General features: G+C 33.9%; 1 protein-coding gene across 1 annotated transcript in view; it reads left to right on the top strand.

Moving 5' to 3' along the window:
• LOC149135460 (uncharacterized) overlaps positions 1–23417 on the top strand; it is a 294917-nt gene that overhangs the window by 135345 nt on the left and 136155 nt on the right. The window contains exon 4 of the mRNA XM_089353069.1: positions 22312–22464. Coding sequence (XP_089209195.1) covers positions 22312–22464 — 153 coding nt within the window. The remainder of the gene's footprint in view (positions 1–22311; positions 22465–23417) is intronic.

The following is a 23417-nucleotide window of genomic DNA, read 5'->3' as shown; positions in this document are numbered from 1 at the left end:
TATATATATATAAACACACATACATATACATATATATATCTATATATATATATATAAACATATAGATATATACATATGTGTGTGTGTGTGTATCTATAATTATAAACATGTGAGTTCATGTGTGTATAGGTGGATGTTAATCTACTGATAAAGCAATCAACGTGCATGATATCAGCCATGTTGCATTACTTTGCAGTAATCTTCTCTAAAAGAAAATTTAATCTTGGGCAAGAGTTAAATAGAAATTGTGACGTTCTTACAAAATATTTCAGTGCATATAAGTAAATTAAATTAGTATGAAATCATAGTCGTACTAATTTAATATGTTTGTGTTTGAACCTAAGTGTAGGGCATTGCCTGTAATTCAGAAAATACAACTTTGATAGTACAATTAAGAAATTGATCTCAAAATGGAACATAGATAACCCTGCTTAACAGCTTCCACACAAATGATAAGCAAGTGATTGTTCTACAGTTGCTAGCTCAGCACCCTTTTAACTTATCATTCAATAACGAGTATTGTTCTCCCTCTAGTTATCCTAAGTGATGCTATTTCTCTATTAAGGCGAACCTGAATTTATTCCCTCAGCCTTCAATGTAAACTAAATATCTTTAGCCATTGCCTTTGAAATAAATCTGGTCCTGGGCCCTCCCAATTCGGCATTTTCTTAATATTTTATTCCTTAATGCACTAGTTAGTCTTATATCTGGCTGCTTCTCACTCACTATTTATTCTCTCCCTCACTTTAACCATACTGTATCTCTATTGTGATTGACTGGCTTATCCTAGACATTACTCCAGAACATTCTAGTCTTTCCTCCATTTGGTTTCTCGTCTTCATTTCTTCGTTCACCGTTATTTATTTGGTTATAAAAGCTACTCTGGTCTGTCTCAAATAATCTATTTTATTGTTACTGCTCTTCTTTGCTGATATCTGGCGAGCTTGCCTCCTACTGCTCTGACACGCTGTTTCAACTCTTCTATTGTTGTCCCAAATCCTTTCTCTTTGACCAAATATATTTTCTCAAGGGAAGATTTGCATCTTGTGTTTCCTATCTTGATCAGTTTCTAAGTTTCTATTCTACTCACATCTTGTCTTAAACTCTTCACTTTATTTTGTATCGCCTTTTCCACATTTGATCTTTATTAATCATTCCGTATGCGATATCTACTGCCCCTCCTGTATAGATTAATAAGTTAGTGTTTCCTATATTTTTAGCATCTACTGATAACACTATCTACTTTTCCAGTCATTTCTACCAGCTTCATTCTGTTTATGCCTTCAACTCTACCAATTTTCTTTTCTCACTTCTTTACTCATTACTTCCTGCATCTCATCTAAATCTCCTGATCCTCAAAACTTAAATAACCTAAATCGTTGGTGCTAGTTGTCACTTCCTTACTGGTAGCGCTATTATTATATTTTTCCTTTAGGTTCTTGATTGGTTTGAGCTGTATCTCTTATGTTATTGTTGTTTTTTGCTGCTGCCTGGTATTTCTTTTCCAGTTCTCTTGTGATATCCTCTACTTCCAATGTTGTCATCCACTTGTTTCTCCTAATAGCATTGGCTTCATCAACTAATCTCTGCTCAGTTATTTAAGCAAACTTTCTAAGTAGCACTGCATCTCTAATACAACAGTAATAATAATAAGTACGAATGAAATATCAAAATGTCCACGGGCGTTGTTCATTTAGAAAGTAATCGCTGTAAAAACGAACCCATAGCAAAACCAACTAAAATAGAAAGAACAGTGGACAGATAACCATAAATACTATAAAATAGTTGATTTATGATTTACGCACATTTCTATTACGCATACCAATATGCAAGAGACCTTCAAAAACAGACAAGAATAAATGATGCAATAGAAAGTTGCTTCCAAATTTTACATGTCGAAAAATAATAGTGGTGATGATGCTGGTGGCTAATGTTGCCTTACAACAGTTTATGGGAGACAGGAGCTTCTTCGAAAACACTGGTTTTAATAGCAAAAATGAAACTGGACCTTTATGGGAAGGCCTCTAACTCGGCAGTGGTTCAGTAAAGATGCAGACTGACCCCACAGCAGCTGTTTTTGTAATAGAGCATCAGCAGGTAATAGAGTATGGAAGAGGAAGTGGACCACCGAAGAAAACTGGATTATTATTCTTATATTATTAATCGATATATCGATTAGAAACAGTTTGTTTTTGTTATTATTATTATTATTATTATTATTATTATTATTATTATTATTATTATTATTATTATTATTATTATTATTATTATTATTATTATCATTATAAAGGCAGTGAGGTGCCAGAACCGTTAGCATGCCGGCCAAAATGTTTTGCGGCATTTCGTCCGCATTTTCGTTCTTAGTTCAAATTCGACTTCACGGTTCATCAATTCAGGGTCGACAATATAATTACTCGTTGAATACTGGGGTCCATGCAATCAATGCATCCCCTTTCCATAAATTTCAGGCCTTTTGCCTCTACTAGAGGAAATTGTCGTTATTATTTTTAAGACAGTGAGACGGCGTAATAGTTTTCACGCCGGACAAACGGTTTAGCAGCACTTTTTCCAGCTTTATATACAGAATTCAAAGGAAGCCGGGTTTAACTTTCCCTTTCAGAGGACAGTAATATCTGGTCGGTTATCTAAAAACTTATTACCAGTTGAGATTGGCATATGCCCAGCGAATTTTACTAGACCCTTCTCTGCCAATAGCAAAGATTAGTGCTCTTGCCACTTGTTGTGATATTGTAGCTTTTATTATTGTTGTTGTTCTTGTCGTCGCTCTTGTTCTTGAGAAATTTTTCAACAGAAATCAAGAAAATATGAAGGCATCTATCGTTTTGCAGCAAACAACAGAAAGCACTAAATCATATTTCAAGCTTTATTTAACAGTTCTAACAATTTGTTTAAAACGTTTGTGCACAAAAATCATTTCTACATCAAAATAAACTGCATCATATTTTATTGCCAGTTGCGCCCACAATATTTGGCTGGCTTTGAAACAAGAACCGCTTTGCAATTTCACCTAATTTCATCTAAATTGATCAACTCTTCAATGCATTTAAATTGATCAACTTTCATCCATACAAGAAATGAGCAATGACTCGGAAAATCTTTTAATCTGAGGAATCAAGGTCTGCATTCTAAGCGTGATGAGACTAAACTTCCAGCCCCTCAGTTTCTTCAACTTTGCACTTGGTCACATTGGCGGGTAATTACTTTTATCAATGCTCTTGCACTCATGGTTTTTTTTTTCCTTCCACAGGGAACATAAAATAGTACTTATTGCAATTTGCCAACGCACGGTATCTGAGATGTAAAGTGATGAAAAACAATGATTAATGTTTATATGTTATATAAGAACATGAACAATTCGACAACTATTTAATGTTATAACATGGAAATACAAGTTGCCAAAAATCGTCAGCGGAAATCCAAAAGATCACTTTTGAGTCCACCTGGTATAATGCCTTAGAAATGAAAGCAAGTAACTTAATGGAAAAGATTACTTAAGCAATATATGAGGCAAAAACCTGAAACTACTACACAATTTTACGCATGTGATACGAAAAACCAATAATGGATGTGATGTATATAAAATGAAAAAGATAATATAACCTAAATTGATAAGGTTTGTAAATATCCGAAATAAATATGCAACCACAAAATGGATACAAGCTACTGTGTACCTAATAACGGAAAATATAAACAAGTAACACATCAGGAAATATTTAACATTTGAGTGTAGCTCACGTACGCAATAGAGAAAAATAGACAAACTATATACAAAATGGTGACGATTGTGCAACTCTAAGAAAGCATAAAATAGATGCAATGGGCATTTGGATGGAATTCTATTTGCAGTAATAAACTACCCGATATCTAGTGACGGAATCAGCTGATTTATTCAGCAACATCGATAATACGAAAGATAGTAGTGTTTGATTTTAATAATGTTAAATCACATGGAATGTTCCATTATAAAATACAGAGAAAATACAAAGCGCTAAACTAGACAGAAAAGCAGATATCAGAGTTGATATATGTATATATATATATATATATATATATATATATATATATATAATCATAAATATATAGGGATTGACATGTTTTTTTACCGAAAAGGTTTTTTCATACTGAGCTACCCGGCAAAACTGTTAATTATTATTTTTATTACTAATTGACGATTCCCTGCCCTGCATATCTATATATATATATATATATATATATATATATATATATATAAAGTGTAGTATATTGCCACTTAAGTGTGGCTGACCCCTAGGGGTGGATGTTACTGTTGCTTTTAGCCCCAGGAGGACATCTCCTCCAGCTGGCTTATCGACACACGACTGTGTCCTGTTTGCCAAGGGAGTTATCCCTCTCACGGCGACCAGCAGCACGAACGTATCCGGATTTCAGGGTTATTTCCCTTCGTCGGCGTTCGACAGCTGATGACCTTGGTGAGAGAGACAAATCTGGCAAAACCTTATATCTTCTTTTCCAGTGACATTCTTCACTGATATTGAAAAGGTGAAAACAAGCAATGTTAATTCTCTAAATGAAGTATTAACAGTAACTGCACGATAAAGTGTAGTATATTGCCACTTAAGTGTGGCTGACCCCTAGGGGTGGATGTTACTGTTGCTTTTAGCCCCAGGAGGACATCTCCTCCAGCTGGCTTATCGACACACGACTGTGTCCTGTCTGCCAAGGGAGTTATCCCTCTCACCGCGACCAGCAGCACGAACGTATCCGGATTTCAGGGTTATTTCCCTTCGTCGGCGTTCGACAGCTGATGACCTTGGTGAGAGAAACAAATCTGGCAAAACCTTATATCTTCTTTTCCAGTGACATTCTTCACTGATATTGAAAAGGTGAAAACAAGCAATGTTAATTCTCTAAATGAAGTATTAACAGTAACTGCACGATAAAGTGTAGTATATTGCCACTTAAGTGTGGCTGACCCCTAGGGGTGGATGTTACTGTTGCTTTTAGCCCCAGGAGGACATCTCCTCCAGCTGGCTTATATATATATACATATATATATATATATATATATATATATATATATATATATATATACATATATATATATATATATATATATATATATATATATATATATATATATATATATATATATATATATATATATACACATATATATTTTTTTTTCTCCGTGTTTTTCTCCTTGTCTCCGTATTCTTTCTGTTGAAGAGCGTAGCTCGAAACGTCAAAGACTTTCCGTATTCCCGAGCGTCATACTAATATATCCTTTTGTTATTTACACCACCTGTCCTCGTCTGTTGTTATTATTTGTATATTCTCCCATATATATATATATATATATATATATATATATATATAAAAGATAATAAGAGTGAAAAAACTACAGAAGGCTTGTGCTACATGGTTAAAGTATATATTTAAATTATGTCAGAAAAATGTTAGAAAAATGTTATAAAAATGTTATAAAATCTTTTTGGTATATAAACATTGTATTTTGAGAAATAACCGGTTTCGTGTTGTCTTTTCAAATTTCTCTACTTCATTGTGTCGTGTTCGTTCCAGTCTGAGAAAGAAGAGTTCTAGATAGGGGGAGGTAATTAGGGATTTCTTCCGGTATAGAGGAGATAATCGAAATCTAGGATGTGGTAGAATTTGATTAATTTACCGTGGTTTTGTTCTATATTTTCCCCCTTTTTTTCTCAGTGGGGTGATGAATTTCCTTATTTAAATGTGTTAGCAATGGTTAAGTTTGGGTTTGTATTTTTGAATGAAAATGGTTTCCTTATTTAATCTAATCTGTGTTGGTGTTTTAATGGCACATTGATAAAAAGGAAAGATTATAAAGTGTGGTAGCATTTGTTTTGCGCATTTTTCAATATGATCACTAAAAGGTATCATTCGGTATTCTGGGTGTGCAATCTGCTGGCGGTGCAGAGTGCATCTACGTCTGAGCGATAATCCTTTAGACCCTATGTAGTTCTCGTGGCAGCCCGAACATCTTATTACATAAATAAGATTTTCTGAGGCACAAGTAAAGTTAGATTTAACTTTGAATTTGTGTCCCTCTTTGAAGAGGAATTCTGAACCTTCTAGAATGTTTGGGCATGTTGCACAATTTGGTCGACCACATTTGTTTACTTTCGCATCTGTTGTTTCGGAAAGTAATTTTGCCTTTGTGAGGATCTTTTTCAGTGATTTTGGTTGTTTGTGGCTTTTGATGATTTTGTGTGTGTGTAAAATTTCCTTCAATTTGGGGTCCTTATGTAGCATTGGTATGTTTTGGGTGATGATGGTGCAGGCTTCTTTGTTTCTGGGGTTTTATGTGGATATGTACGGTAGTATTTTCGGGGAATGTGTGTTGCTGTGTTTAACTTTTCTTAAGTTTTCTATGTTAATTTGTGATGCACGTCTGATTCCTTCCTCTATGAGTTGAACTGGGTAGTGTCTGTCAATTAATGTGTTTTTGAGTTCTTGTAGTCTGTAGTCTCTAGTATTTTCTTCTGACACTATTGTGCATATTCTTCTTGCAAGGTTGAAGGGGATGTTTGTCTTGGTGTGTCTTGGGTGGCATGAATCAAATAGTAGATATTGTTTGGCGTCTGTGGTTTTGTAAAATATGTCCGTTTCTATTTTTAGGTTTAGTTTTTTAATTAGTATATCCAAGAATGGGAGCTCCTTTTGGTTGTACTCCATTGTGAACTGTATGTTTGGGTTGACACTGTTCAATAGACTTTTGAATTTCAAGAGTTCATCTGTGTTTTCATTCCAGAGTATGAAACAGTCGTCCAGGAACCTTTTCCAATTTTCTTTTATGTATTGGGAAAGGGTGTTTCCAAAGTTGGATAAAGATTCCTGGTATATTATTATTTCCAAGTAACCCATTGTTAGGTTCGCAATGACTGGAGCTGCCCCAGTGCCCATAGCAATTTCGAATTTTTGTCGGTAGAAAGTATTGTCAAACATGAAGTGGTTGTTTCGTAAGATGAATACAACCGATTTAGTAATGAATTTTTTACTGATCCTGTTTGGGATTTCTTTCGGGAATTGATCCAGCCAGAATTGAATTGCCTCAAGTCCATAATTATGAGGTATACTGGTGTATAAATTAATCACGTCAAATGAGACCATGATTGTTTCTTCCTTTACTTCCTTTGGGAGGTGATTTAGCATATCCAAGTCATCTCTGATATAGCTATTTATGTGTTTAAGGAAGGGTTTTAGGAGGATGTCCATAAATAGACTTAGTCTGTGTGTTTCACAGGCTGGGCCAGCTATGATGGGTCGCAGTTTTAGATCCCCCGGGTTTGGTGTATGTATGTATGTCTTTGGTGATTTTTTGATGGTTTCATTTATGATCTGGCTTTTGTGTATTTTTAGCAGACCATAGAAAAGGCTGGGCTTGCATTTGAAGTTTGTTAGAAAATCAATCTCCTTGGTTGTCAGTTCATTTCCATGTGCTTTAATTAGTGAGGACAGGGTTTTCATTATTTTTTGTGGGGTGTAGTTTGTGACTTTTTCATAGTGTTGGTTGTCATCCAGCATGGAGATTATTAGGTTTTTATAGTATAATGTGTCCATTATTACTACTACCCTTCCTTTATCTGCTTCCTTAATCGTAATATCTTCATCATTTTGGAGTTCTATTAGTTCCTTCCATTGTGTAGTGTTAAAGTTTGAGTTTACTCTCTGTTTATGCATGGTGTGGTAAGGGAAGTTCTCGATGTGGTTGCAGAATTCATCTAAATTTTTATTTTTACCTTTGTGTGGGATGTGCTCGCTTTTGTTTTTGACTAGTGAGTCATCTTCAGTGTTGTGATTGGAAAATGCTTCTGTGAGTCTTAATTTTCTACAGAATTCTGTTATACTGTCCTTCACGTCATTTTGGTTGCCTCTGCGTGGAGTTGGGGTGAATTTTAGCCCTTTTGAGAGGACGTCTATTTTTATGCTTCAGAGAGGTTTGGTTGAGAGATTGATTATCTTCGGTTTTTTCTGATTACTAGATTCCAGCCTGTGTCCTGGTGTCTCTGGCCTGGGGCTAAAAATGTTGTTTATAATTTTGTTTGCATGAGCTGTCTGTTAGGTTATATGGGATTGGTTCGGGGGAATGGTAGTATTGTTGCCTTAGATTGTTATATGTGTGTGGGTGTCTATGGGTGTTTTGGTTAGTGATGTGTGTAACTCTAGTATGTGGGATGTTTCTTGATCTGATGTTATTTTGTGTTGTTCTTGAGTTCGGTGGGGGCCAGTAATTTTGGGTCATAGGGTAGTAGTGACTAGCATGTGGTGTGTTTCTTATCCTAGTGTTGTTTTGGGTTGTTATGGGGTGGTTATGCCTGGTGTTGGGACGTTGTTGGTGTGTTCTGTTCCTGGTGTAAGGGTGATCTTTATATTTGGTGCAATCTATTTCATAAATGCGTTGTCTGTAAGCTTGTTCCCTGTTTAGTTTTGGGTGGTTCAAAAGTGGTGGTTGTAAATGATTTCTATTTATGGTGTATGGAGGGTAATGAGGAGGGTTGTTGTTGGTTAAGTGGTTGAAATTGGTGGTGGTTTGTGCGTTGTTCAATTTTTTGTTTATTATTTATAGTTCTTTTCTTTAGGAAGGGATTATCTGTGCTGAATTCTTGTTTAAAATTTGATTCATATCTTTGGAAGAAATCATTGCTTATATATATATATATATATATATATATATATAGGTTTGCAGAAAAAAGAATGTTACCTATAAAAAGTAATTGCTCCTCTACCAAGAAAAAACAAGTTTAAACAAGACATAACCGAAACTATATGTTATTGAAAGGGAAATACAGGTACATAAAATATTCGTTTGACATTCCTGCACCAGGCCAGCCATTTCACGTAAGTCGATGACATCGACCCCACTGCTCAACCGCTACTTATTTTACCGACCCCGAATGATGAAAGGCAATGTCGACATCGGAGGAATTTGAAATCAGAACTTGAATGCAGAGAAAATGGCGCTAAGCATTTTCTACGGCATCCTAAAGATTCTGCGAACACATAGATTATTGGATTTGGATTTTAGTATAAGGCCAGCCTTTTCGGAGCAGCGATAATGGATACACGCGCCCCCAGTGCTCAAATTGTACTAATTTCATCGACCTAGAAATGGTAAACGGCTAATTTGTCTCCGACAGTATTTGAACTCAGATGGCAAACGTGAGAAAAATGTTACTAAGCTTTCTTCAGCGCCGTAACACTTTATCCAGCTTACCGCATTAGGTTTCAAATTTTGTTTCGAGGCCAGATATTTCTGAGGTAAGTGGGTAAATTTGTATCATCTCACACAGTGCTCAACTGATAATTTCTTTATTAATCGCGAAATAATGAACGGAAAATTCGACTTTTGAAGAAGTGTAACTCAGAACATAAAGACGGACAGAATGCCGCCAAGAATTCTGATTGTTGAGATAGCTATTCTGCCAGTTCACAGCTTTCATAAAAATGAAAAAAAAAAACCGCAATAAGATTTCAAGTATATTCAATGGATATACGGTGTAAAACCGGTCAGCATAATAAAAGGTCTACTCATTCACAGGAGTAGAGTGGAAATAAATGTGTTAGCCCTCAACTTGTATCTAATACCTGAAGAACTTAAAGTGCTAGTTATAAGTGCATATTGTATTATTGCTTGAAGAACCTCAAGCAATTGAAAATTTGCTGACGTTCAGGCCTTCTCAAATTTCGTATTAGATCTTTCTAATACGCATAGATATTATGGCCATAGCAGTCAGCAAGCAATCAGTAGACAAGAAACAATAGTTAATATCCAGCAAGCGAAGAAAACAATACTAATTCAGAAAAAAAATACCAGTGCCCTGCAGAATAGTTCATTTAATATATCTGCTGCTCCCGTACAAAGTTTAAGCATCACAAATTAGAGCTGGCTGGTGGTTCGTCATCTAGAAAGCCTATTTAAGACCAAATGAAATGAAAGGGTGCCGTAAAGCAAATTACATACATAATGAGTAGTTACACCTATGCCAAATGCTTAGAGAAGATAGATAAAAACAAAAATAATTTACTATGTCCTCAAGTAATTAATGAAAGTTAATTGATATAATTGAAACTTTCTCGCTAAAACATCGTGCGTATCTAATTCCAAAAGCAGGTTCGGTATAAATAAATTACAGTAAACATAAAATGTAATAGGAGAAAATATTGTTAAATAGGATGAAATAAAACCATCGCGTGTGTTTTTTCTAAACGTTTCCAATAGAGAAAATTGTTTATCAGCCAATCAAGTTTATCAGGTTTTTAGTAATATTCTTTGTGTCACTATTCCCGATCTTATCAATGACATGCCCTGCCTTTTTCAAAGTGTGTTTCTGGTCTGCCGCTTTGCAAAGCAAATTCCCTCAGAACTGTGCATAAATTCAGGGAAGACAATTAAACGATTACAGAATTAGAAAAATCCACATACATTAGTATAAAAGGAGATAAATTAACTAAGATTGTGAATATTGAATTAGTTATAGTCACTGAAATCAAGGAAATCAGAACCATCCACACAAATACCAACTGTAAAATATAATACACAACGCAAAGAAAGAAAGGAGACCATAAGATAAAGATGCTACAGATTATTCTGTATGTTACTAAAGTGTAAATTCAATATCAATATATGCTAGCCATCCTTGTTACGAATAACATATTTAGTTCAATATTGTGGAAATTAAGGGGACTGATGAGTTTGGTGTGAAATAATCAGTAATCTCTTCACAGCTATACAGACTAACTCTGCAAACCTGCTACCGATAAAATATAGGTACACCTTATAGAAAGTGTGGGCCTGATAAATGTAGGAAACAGCTACAAAATAACATTAGGATTAAAATTAGAGACAAAACCAAACAAATTAAAGATGATAAATACGAGGCAACAAAAAAATAACTTCTTTTCCAAATGTGTGAGTGTGTGTGTGTGTCTGTGTGTGTCTGTGTGTCTGTGTTTGTGTGTGTGTCTGTGTGTGTGTCTGTGTATTTATGTGTGTGTTTGTGTGCGCGTGCGTGTAGAAAAGTTTGAGTACACACTGCAAACACAGTCTATTGAATTATAAGTGGCATAAGTGTAAAAACAAATAATACATTTTTTGAAAAAGAAAACAAAAAAAACCCTACCAAAATATAAAACGAAAACAGATTTTTAAGTTGGTCTCAAGATAATGAAAATGGAAAGAACCAAAAAAAAAACAGCGGTACAAATATCTCGCAAGATTCGACAGATGTGAAGTGAGGCTGAAAGACAATTGCTTAAAGTGGTTATGGTGAAATTCGACATAAAATATCTGATTATAGTACCCCGAATATATGCGTGGGCGGAAACATTTACAGAAATAAAATGGTTGGAAACTATGCTAGCATCAACTACAGACTTGAGAATTAATTCATCATGACAGTTGATCACATGATAACTGGTTGCCCGCTACTTGAGATGTCTGAATATACACAGAGATTGAAATGAACCGGCTGTATCCGCTTCACGATATGCTAACAATTGGAAATGAAAACTGACAGTATTTGTTCATATGTGTATGGAAAAATTGTCAGATGCTATCCTAAATAGGTTTGAGTAATACAAGTTATCAAAACAATGATCTATACAAACATACATAGATTTACAGATTTCACCTATTCTGCAAAGAAAGAGCTATTAAGTAAATATTTGTCAAATAACCAACTACTTTATATAATCTTAAGTCACACAGCAGCAAACGGCAGATTAATTGACGATGTTGAATTCGTATCTTAATATTTGTCCGTGTCATGCATTATTTAGAAATGTTGTTAACAGGGAAATATATGAAAGTTATAAAAATACAGCAGTTACAGAAGTAACGTTAATATTTGGAATACAATACTGAAGAATAACAATATTTACTACAGTAGATACTCTTGCGAAACAATGAAAATAATATTTTATATACATGGAAGCTCTAATAGAGTGCTGTTACTACTTCTACTACAATTTCTACTACGTCTCATCCTCCGCTGATTTCTTACCCTACTAATTCTACTACTACTACTACTACTACTACAGCTCCGGCTACCACCATCAGTAGCAGTTGTGGTTGTTGTTGTTGTTGGCACTCCGTCGCTTACGACGTCGAGGGTTCTAGTTGATCCGATCAACGGAACAGCGTGCTCGTAAAATTAACGTGCAAATGGCTGAGTACTCCACAGACACGTGTACCTTTAACGTAGTTCTCGGGGATATTCAGCGTGACACAGTGTAAGAAGGCTGGCCCTTTGAATTACAGGCACAACAGAGAAAGGTAGAAAGAGTGAGAGAAAGTTGTGGTGGAAAAATAAAGCAGGGTTCGCCACCATCCACTGCCGGAGCCTCGTGGTGTTTTCGCTCAATAAACACTTACAACGACCGGTCTGGGAATCGAAACCGCGATCCTTTGACCGCGAGTCCGCTGCTCTAATCACTGGGCCATTGCGCCTCCACGCTTCATAATCATACAGGGGAAGAACCACAATACATGGCATCTTACGACAACTGCAATTGTGTGTGTGTGTGTTTTTACCTGGCTTATTTGCATGTAGGTGAGTATTATTCAGTATATAAATCTCCAATAAACACTAACATAAGTTAAGTCTAAATCAGATGGCAACAGGAAAGATTAGCTGCCAATACTAGAACCGTATTTCAGTGGATTCTATTTTTGTTAGACTGAGCCACCTATGATTAAGGCAGAAGAAACTAAATAGAGTGATATTCATTTTTAGAAACACCTACGGGAAATTGGTGATATATATGTCGTTGCAGTAATTTGTATGAAGATATTTGTAGTCTTTGAATGTTCGTATATTATATATGAGGAATAATATAGTATATAAAATAGGGTGTGTGCTTACGCATTATGAGACGAAGTTATGCATCAAAGAAGCGTGCAAAGACCCTTTCATACGCAAATGTGCATACAGGCAGACACATGCGTAACTGGGCATGAGCATATACCATACATGCATGAATGTACATGCATACGCACATATATATATGAATGAACTCACACACACACACACACATATATATATATATATATATATATATGTAATTTAGAGAAAAGACCCAAAATTCATGAACTCATCCATGAAAATCCACAGTCACATATAAAAATAATAATTTTAATTATTTTAATTAGTATTTTAGTTGAATTTAATGAGTTTTTACCTGTAAATTTGGATTTTTATCCCTAATTTTATATATGTATATATATATATATATATATATATATATATAGTATGTATGTGTATATATAAATACTTATATATCTTTACACTTATATATAGATAGATAGATAAACATATATATAGAGAGATATAGATGTATGTATGCATGTCTGTATATATATATATATATATATATATATATATATATATATATATATATATATAAGCATATTTACGCGGATTTACATTCATACATTTTTATGTGTGGATATGTAGTCACATATTTAGGCGCATAGAGGTAGACGTGTATATAACTTTTCGGTGCGTGACATAGTGTGTATATGTGTATAACATATACACGGTATTTATAGACATATCCTCAAAACACAATATCATAGACGCTTGCAAAGAAAGACACAAAAATCTCACATATGAAAAATGTCTAGAATTACCTTTTACGCAAATGTATAGGCTAAAACAGTAAGAGGTCTCAGAGAACTTTTAGCGGGTTAAATTAGTTACTGCATATTTAAAAATAAAAAGAACCAGAATGTTTTTGAAGTCGATATTCGTGTCACCCCAACATCTGCTACAGCTCTTTCTATTCAAATGCATACGGTGAAAGAGCAATTTATTTCACTTGACTCTGTTTTTGAAGGGAAAATATTAAACAAAACCATCCTTCATAAAGACTCTAGTTTTCTATGAGATCGGATATAGCGTTGTGACAACAGAAATACTTTAACATATTGTGGCGTGTTTCAAGTCAATTTCTTAAATACGCAGACAGTTACACATTTGTTCTGATATTGCTAAAGCCAAACAAATAAGCACAAATGAATTTCTTATTTCTTACACAATTTTTTGTTATCACATTTGAAAAATGCAACTACGTTCTCACTCGCCTTCTTTATGAAGATATATCTGTCTATATATGTGTGTGTTTGTGTGTGTGTGTGTGTGTGCGTGTATGTGTGTGTGTGTGTGTGTGTGTGTGTGTAGATATATATGTAATCATATGTATATATCTATACTTATGGATACTGGTATATATGTTCGTATGTGTAAATTGTATATATATATAGATAGATAGATAGATAGATAGATAGATAGATAGATAGATAGATAGATAGATAGATAGATAGATATATGGATAGATAGATAGATAGATAGATAGATAGATAGATAGATAGATATTAGTAGTGGGGAAGCATCACAGTCATGTATTGAGAGGAATTCTTTGGGGTTTGAAATTTCACCTCTGGAAACCTGGGTGTTTTGCCCTTCATCTATAACAGAAACCTTTTTCATAGACTTCTTGTGTGGGATGGGCTACTCGACGTGATGAAAATTCTAACTGTGCCTCCCCGACAAGGTTGTGCACTATTTATCTTGATATAAGATCGCCATGTCACGCACATATGGCTGTGATGCATGTGCCCTGGTGTACCCTTATGAGACGGGTAGTCATGATGGGCATATTAGGCTTCGTATATTTGTACCCCAGTGACTCACTGATGGTATGCGCTGCTCTCTCACGCAATCTTAATAATAATAATAATAATAATAATGATAATAATAATAATAATAATAATAATAATAATAATAATAATAATAATAATAATAATAATAATAATAATAATAATAATGATAATAATAATAATGATAATAATAATAATAATGATAATAATAATAATAAAAATAATAATAATATATTTATTATATCTTTGTAAATATTTATTTATATGTATGTTCTGTTTGTGTGTGGATGTACGTGTTTACTTTAAAATCAATAGATCGCGTCTCATGTTTGGATTTTAATTTTCAGTTTGAAACCTACCATATAACAAACTGTTTATGGACGTATACTCATCCACATATACTTTTTAAACTCTTTATGTACGCAGACACACAATCACGTACAGGCAAATGTATTTAAGAGTATGTTTTTTTTATTAATTCAATCTTCATATTTACCTACGCATCCGTTACTGGATATATTATTTCGTTTCATAGTGACTTTGTATATATTCCCTTAAGCTATATACCAAATAAATATATTTGTTTGTCTATCGTTTTTCTCTGTATATATTATGTGTCTTCTGTACTGCACTTATATTTTGATCTACTATTCAAATATTCAATTATCGTTTGGTCTAATTTAATTTTCAATTGCAAATTTGCTCTTTAAAGCGTTCCCTTTGCGGGTGTTTTTAGTCTCTAAGAATATAAACTTCTTAGAATTTCATTCCTGCCAATGCAGATATTACTGCTTGTAAGGTTTCCTGTGTCCTTCCCTATCACTTCTTTTCTTTCTCTCTGTGTGTGTCCATCACATATATTTAAGGAAATACATATCCTTATGCCCTACATTATCAGGCGTTTTACAACCTTGGTTATCATTGTTTGTTTCTTCATTTATCTCAAAGTATATAATATTAAAATCCAATATAATCCACGTTTCTATAATTTAATTTGAGATAGATTTGACTGAGATTCATTCATGCCGTTTGCGTTTCAGTCTCGTGCAGCTTACGGCTATTTTCACCTGTTCTTATCTCTCTGCTTCTTAGTTTCTCTTCTCCTTGTTCGATGCTTATCTTACTTTGCAATTTCCATATAAATATAGAGCCACATATATTGTGCTGTCATTCTCTTTGTGTTTCTGATATTTGTATTCATATATTTCTATTTCAGTCTATCTCTATTCACCTATAACCAAAATGTGTTTTCATTCGTCATTACAGATACACTTAATTCTCTCATAACATACGTAGAACTTATATTTTATCGGAAATCTATGTTGCTCTACGTCACTGCAACACTTCTGAAGTAAACAACCATTATTCGAAATTCGTTTATTTTTTATGACAATGGTTATGTATTCACAAAGCAAACCAGTTAGACATCAATGCAGTCAAGAAAGCATTGACGTTCTTGCTGGAGTTCTGAAGCCATAACTATCAGCACTGTTTATTGCAAACCAACTTGTAATAGTGTAGAGATTTAAGGCAAAATTTTTGAAGACAAGGAGAAAAGAAATTATTATGTATATGTAACTGTTTTGCTATTGTTGTTTGATATGTGAATATGTAGATATAAGCAGCACATGAATTGGTGACAACATTTAGACTTGGAATTGGATGGTTTCATGCATAAATGCTTAATTAATTTTTTTCTTGTTTGGTTTTCATGTCAATCAATCTTCCAAGAATTTTATTGTCTTTCTGCGGTGTCACTTGTACTTTCCTGCTTTTATTCTAATACCCTTCGATAGCCAAAAAAACAAAAGAACGCATAGCTATATATAACGTGTGAATTATTGGGTGATCCTATTCAAATTTATATTTCAGTTTATTTTTCGAGAATAATGTCGTGAGAATGAGGCTGTAATTGATAGCTTGTGATAGAGCGTGAGGAAGGCTTTTACGAAAACAGAGGTTGCAGAAATTAAAGTTGACAATATCGTTTGTATTACTAGTAAAATTGGGAAAACTATTTATTTAGAACTCAAAGTCACGTTACTTAATACCCCATTCTTGTATTAGTAGCAGTTTAATATCCAAATCTTTTGCCAGAAGTTAATTTTCAAGAGGTGTGAGATAATAAAGTCCCTACCATTGCCCACATCACATTCCATTTAAATATAATCATAAAATCATCCGCTGTGATAGTAACAGTGAGAGAAGAGGTTCTGCTCAAGTTTCAGTATTTCTTACTGGAAGGCGGCGAGCTGGCTGAATCGTGAGCATGCAGAAGGAAAAGCTCAGCGGAATTTCATCCCATTTTACGCTTTGAGGTCGACTTTGCTTTTTATAATTGCGGCTTCTATAAAATAAGTACCATTCAAACATTAGGATCGATGTAATCGACTTACGCCCCCCCCCCCCCCGCTCCGAAGCAACAACACGGTGAATAATGCCAATAACTACACCGATAAAGCTTCAGCATGTCATCAGGAACAACACCGCCGTAATGACAATAATTTGCATTCACTTGTCAAGGCAGCAAGTTCCTATATTCAAGATTCCCTTGATGTTAAACAAGAATCGGTAGGTGTAACACTGAGTGATAATATATGATACTATCACCGGAAATGAAATTAGTGATAGATCCAATGCTGGTTTCAGTGAAATATATTAATAGGTAAATTATTAATTTCATGCACACAGAAAATAAATAGCATGCCAAATCTTCAGAAGACAACAGCAAGGAGAAATCACAGAATGTTTAAGAGCTGAAGAGATCTGAAGCAAGAGAATCCTGCAGATATAAGCTGAAGTTTATAATTATTCACATTCTGAAGCTACACACAATAGAAGAAAAGGTGTGGAGACAAAAAAAACTTATCAAGAACAAGATTAGCAACCGCAACAATAGGAACGTCAAACACCATCACATATACAATAATAGGTGTGGAAACTGCAGCGGCAACACGAACAGAATCATCAGATATTATAAATACAAAAGCAACGACAGCAGGTATGAAAAAATTAGACACCAGAAATAACAACATGCCAGCGCAATTTCAATATTACTCGAAAAGGCGACGAGATGGCAGAACTTTTAGCAACAGGCGAACAGAATGCTTTAAGGGCTCTTACGTTCTGAGTTCAAATCCGCCGTGATCGACTTATGTTTTATTTTGGCACTTCTAATTTCTATTCTGTTGATCACAAAATATATATGGTTTAATTAATGCTGATCTATCTAAAGCACAACAATACAAATGAGGCTACCTACAATGTTTTCTTTTTATATAAGAGCTGAATATTCTATATTATTATTATTTAGGGAATGAACTCGGGTATATATCTACAGAAGAGGTGGAATCTTTCAACTTTGTACCGTTGCTTAGGATGTAGAATCATTCTTTTAGTAAAAACAGATGGCACCCGGTTAGTTCATATCATACTGCTTAACAAATTGAAATATATTGGATAATGCAATAGTGGTCGTACTTTCTATAACAAAATTTGAGTTAACGATATTTATGACTAGAAAGCATTTACTGTTCGACGATACTTATAACCACTGATCGCTGATCAAATAAAGAGTATATAACACAATCTACTGCACAAAATCTTATTTCTTGTTTGTACATTATACAATTTTGTTAACATGATTTTGACATATCGATATTGGCAAGTGCTTACTTGCGTAACATACGTGAAATTGATAAATCTTATCAATATCATGAAAAACGAAGAGTCTAAAACGTTTGATATTCAAACATTATGTTTGTCTATGATATCAAATGTTCAAACTCAGAAATATAAATCACATTAAGAGAGAAATCTTCTCAGTATTGAGTCTATAGTCATTAATTTACTTTTCAGTCGACTACAGTTTGAAATATCTGTGCTTGGGCCAATAAATGCTAAGAGCAGATGGCGTGTGAGAATCAGGCATGATACCCATACGTCAAGATGTAAAACTATTATCTTCTGCATTAAAAAGGTGAAATTATAAAAGCGAAGAGGTTTAGCAAGTGCTTTTTGAAGAATAACTTCAAAAAGAATTATGATGCTATTATGGCGACACAACATTATCCATTTAAATTCTCATGCATAATGCATTCTAAGGAGATTAGCACAAGCAGATGAACTCTCGTGCCCTATCTGAACTTAAAGTATAACTGTATCTACAGATTGAGATAAGATTTTAAACAAATGATGAATAACTGCGATATCAGTTTATACAATTATAGATATCTATTCTGGATACTGCATTTCAAAAACAGTTCTATCGTAATATTTTTTCTGTTAACTAGATTCTGATTAGAATAATAATACTGCAATAAATCAAAAGTATATCTTATATATGGCAATAAGCACGACGAAATTGGACGTTCAAATATTAACAATTCAAAAGAAACAATCAATCATGTAATAAATAATTATTTCTTAAAATATTCACAGGACAATCATTTCAATATATAACTTAGATAACTTAGATTTTGTTGGCCAAAGATTACCCCAGACTATATGTGACTTAATAACAGCAACTGGTAGAATCTGTTAAGTCATTTTAAAGTCACATTTTGTCGTATAATGTTCCATTCAAGGGGGGAGATGTTGTTGACTGAGATGTGTCCAGGTATGTGTGAGTTATCTGGTATCCCTGGAAGAAATTTGTGCAGATTCGTTTTGAAGGTGATGAGTGCTTTGTCTTCTGTGATTTGTTTTGGAATAATTTCAAATAGAGCAGGGTTTGTACAGGAAGAAGCAGTTTCTCTTCGGAAACAGAAATTATGCTGAAGTTAATTTACATTTTATGATACTAATGAATTGTGTAGGGGGTGTTTGGCAGGTGGCCCCAGCTATGGATGAACTCTGAATCTAATATTAAGGACGTTTGGTCAATGCATATGGTATATTCTCCAAATTGTGCAAATTTTGTAGCAACCATGGCGGTACTGGAGAAAACAAGGAACCAATGCTTTAAGCCGGTCTCAGAAATGAAGATCGGTCATGCTCTTAATTTCTTAGTGAATGCACTCTAGGATGACTCATTTCTCGTAACGTTTATTGGTGTGGGGAGACTACAGGGAGCAGCAGTATTCCAAGTGTGACCGTACAAAGAAGAAGTGGGGAACTCTGACAAAACCTGAAATACTTTTCTTAGCCACTCCTTACTCGCAAATGTAATGGCCTACAATCATTAAAGATATACTGTATAGACTGGAATCATTTTCGAAGTGTCTTATTTTTGATAAGCTCTATCAGTACAAAATTTGTAACTCCACTATATGATTTTGCGGTGCACTAAAGCTTACCAGGTCATTAATAAAATTAATCCAAAAATAATTCCCTATCCTAACATTTTCCGATCAAGCATAATATAATTTATGTGTTAAGAGTAGCTGGCATACACTTATCAAACTCTAAAACTTTGTTTTTAATGGAGACTTAGTTACAGAAATATAGATATACATTCATGCATAATGTATGCATTTCCAAATGTACTAAATATATTCAGTGACCTATTTGAAAAGGAATAAAATATTTAACAGCGAACGAAGAATACGAAAATTTTATTTTAAAAGTTTATGCTAATAAAAATAGATTTATTACCCGAAAATATCAAATATTTTCCTTCGTTCTCTCTGTGATAATCAAAAGTTTATTACATTTTTAACCTTTATAAGTGTTATGTGGAATACATAGATCTATAGATTCTAATTATTCTTGAATTTTTATACAGGCGTTTCTTACAATTTTATCGAATTTTAGCTATTAATTGCTTTAGGATATTTCCTATTAATGGTAGAATTTAGTCCGTAGAATGTGCGGTTATCGCTCCAAAAAAATATAATTCGGCTTAACTGAAGATATAAAAATATAATGGTGCATAATTATTGCGGCTTTTTTTCGGCAAAACGTATTCGACAAAAATAATAACATGAAACAAAAATATATTTAAAGGATTATTTCGGAGCATATTCACCATCTACTTCAATTACCGCTTCCCATTTGCTTGGTAGACGGTCACACCACCATTTAGAGATGTTTTTTGTTAAATATTTTTATTAACTTTTGTTGAATTTATTGAAAAAAACCGCAATAATTATGCACCAACCCAATACATATATTTTGTTTTGTTCATTTTCTGATGTCTATATTTTCTAAAAATTTTGATAATATTTTGCAACCAAAACTGTCTTATCGTATGACGCATATCTAACTATGAGGGTTCCAGTCTGGCTTGGCAGATGTAAATCTAGAATTTCTGAAGTTGGACTTCATTTTCATAGTTTCATAAATATTCCCTTTCATCTGCTTTTCTGTACGTTAGCATCAGTAATCCGAAAACGTTTCTTACGCAAGGGAAATGTACTTGGCATTGAAATATACTTTCTATTGCCTAAGTGAAATAACTGATTTCATTCTTTATTCTAATACTAGTGGAAATACATAAAATGGTTGCACATACATGGCTTCTATTTTAATAGCTAAAATTTATTTTAACATCAAACATTGCAGTCATAAAATATACGCAATGATGATTTGTTAAAATATGGAATAATCAGTAAGACTTATAACACTTGTGTTTTTTTCATTCTTGAAAGTAGCAAGAACATTTTAAAAATCTCTCTCTGGAGAGAGCTGATATCAATCACGTTAAAATCAGGAATAAAACACTTACCAATTTCGATTTAAAAGAACCAAACCTTTGGCAACTGAACATGAAATATAACATTACTTTTGTGATTTTAAAAGGCATGAATGCAATGATATTGAAAATGTTTCTTTAACATGCAAATGTAATATGGAAAAAGTTGTAGAATGAACTGTTTAAAAGTGATTTGAAATTTAACGTACACATATTTTGAAAATATTATCCACAGATAAGACAGGTACTTTAAAGCAATTCAATAATTAAGTTTCATTGAATATTTTGGTTGCTTAACATTTTTTCTGAGCAGTTAACTAGTTTTAAGATTGATTGTTATTTACTCTATATATCTTATATGTTTTCCTGCTGGGATACATATTCTTTAGCATAATTTTAAGTAGTTGATGAAGTTTAAAATAAGATTGCTTAAAGGAAGTTATGCACTATAATAATGTAGTGTTTTTTTTATTTCTTACTCTATTGAAATTTCTGTAAGTTTCATTACTGTGTACATGAAAGAAGAAAATGTGAATTTGCATATTATGTTGCAAGTATATTAATGACCCTTTAGTCAATATAGCATAGAACTCTTTTAGCCAATATACATGCAGTTTCAAGGTGGCAGAAACGTTAGCACGCCGTGCGAAATACGTAGCTGTATTTCATCTGTCTTTGCGTTCTAAGTTCAAATTCCGCCAAGGTCGACTATGCCTTTCGTCCTTTCGGGGTCGATTAAATAAGTATCAGTTACGTATTGGTTCGATCTAATCGACTGGCCCCCTCCACAATAAACAGAGTCTTGTTCCTAGAGTAGAAAAGAACATACATGCAGTTTCTGTACTTCGTGTATTCATATAGGCATCTTGCTAAATGTATATTAAAGGGACACCTGCATACAAGTTCAAAACTAATTTCAGTGTTACTCAAACAACGTTAAAACTGGACTTACTTTACCATCCAATATATTTTTCTCTTCTAGGCACAAGGCCCGAAATTTTGGGGTAGAGGGCCTGCCGATTAGATCGACCTCATTACGCAACTGGTACTTAATTTATCGACTCGGAAAAAGACGAAAGGGAAAGTTGAACTTGGCAGAATTTGAACTCAGTTCACAAGGACTGACGAAATACCGGTAAGCATTTCGCCCAGCGTGCTAATGATTCTGCCAGCTAGCCACCCTCTACGATATAAATATATTATGTATATAATCATCTCTTGTAAGAGAGGATCGCACGCTCAGTGACAGTACTTTAACTGTAATATACAGATAATTCTAATCTACACTGTTATGTCTTATGTAAGTGCTCAAATGCCTCTATTTTGCCTTTTGTTCTTCTTTCAGAATCGGTGCACTTGCATGTAACAATTTATTGTAGAATCACTAGTTAATATTAATATTGATTTGTTTATTTCTGGTTATATATACCGATAAGAGCCAAGGAAATTTGTTATCATACGACTTCTGTAAAATATTCAATACTATTACAAATAATTGCATATATATTTATGTATGTATTTTTGGTAAAATATTTGCGTCGCAGATCACAATGTAAATACTTATGGCAAAATTGTCATGTCACATGGGGAGTCGGTATATTGATTTCAAATTTTGGTATAAGTCCAGCAATTGCAGGAGAGTAGAAAAATCGGTAAAATCGAACCGAGCGTTTAACTGGTGTTTATTTTGTGAACCACTGAAAGATGAAAGGCAAAGTCCACCTCGACGGTATTAGAAATCAGGAGGTAAAATCGGACGAAATACTGCTAAGCATTTTGCTCTACGTGCTAAGGATTCCGGGACATTAAGGCATTCCGTGCGGAGGCTTTCGAAAGCTGATGAGGATGTAGATGATAATTTGCTCCTACCGTCTTATCAGTATCCCCATTTTTATTCGTTCTGCAGTAAAACATTCAAGCAGACTGCGTATATGTTATACATAAAAGCTATTGACCTGCAGTATTTGGCCACATGCTTCATTTATTTATTTATTTATTCATTTTGCACGAACACAGTGAAAATCCCCACCAGAATAGCACATCAATTTCATTGTCATTTGTTCTTCTGAACACGTTTTGATCTTCTCA

The sequence above is a fragment of the Octopus bimaculoides genome, chromosome 5 (assembly GCF_046866305.1).
Source record: "Octopus bimaculoides isolate indiv1 chromosome 5, ASM4686630v1, whole genome shotgun sequence".
NCBI lineage: Eukaryota > Metazoa > Mollusca > Cephalopoda > Octopoda > Octopodidae > Octopus > Octopus bimaculoides.
Note: the sequence above shows the minus strand (reverse complement) of the source record. Positions and strands in the feature narration are given on the sequence as shown.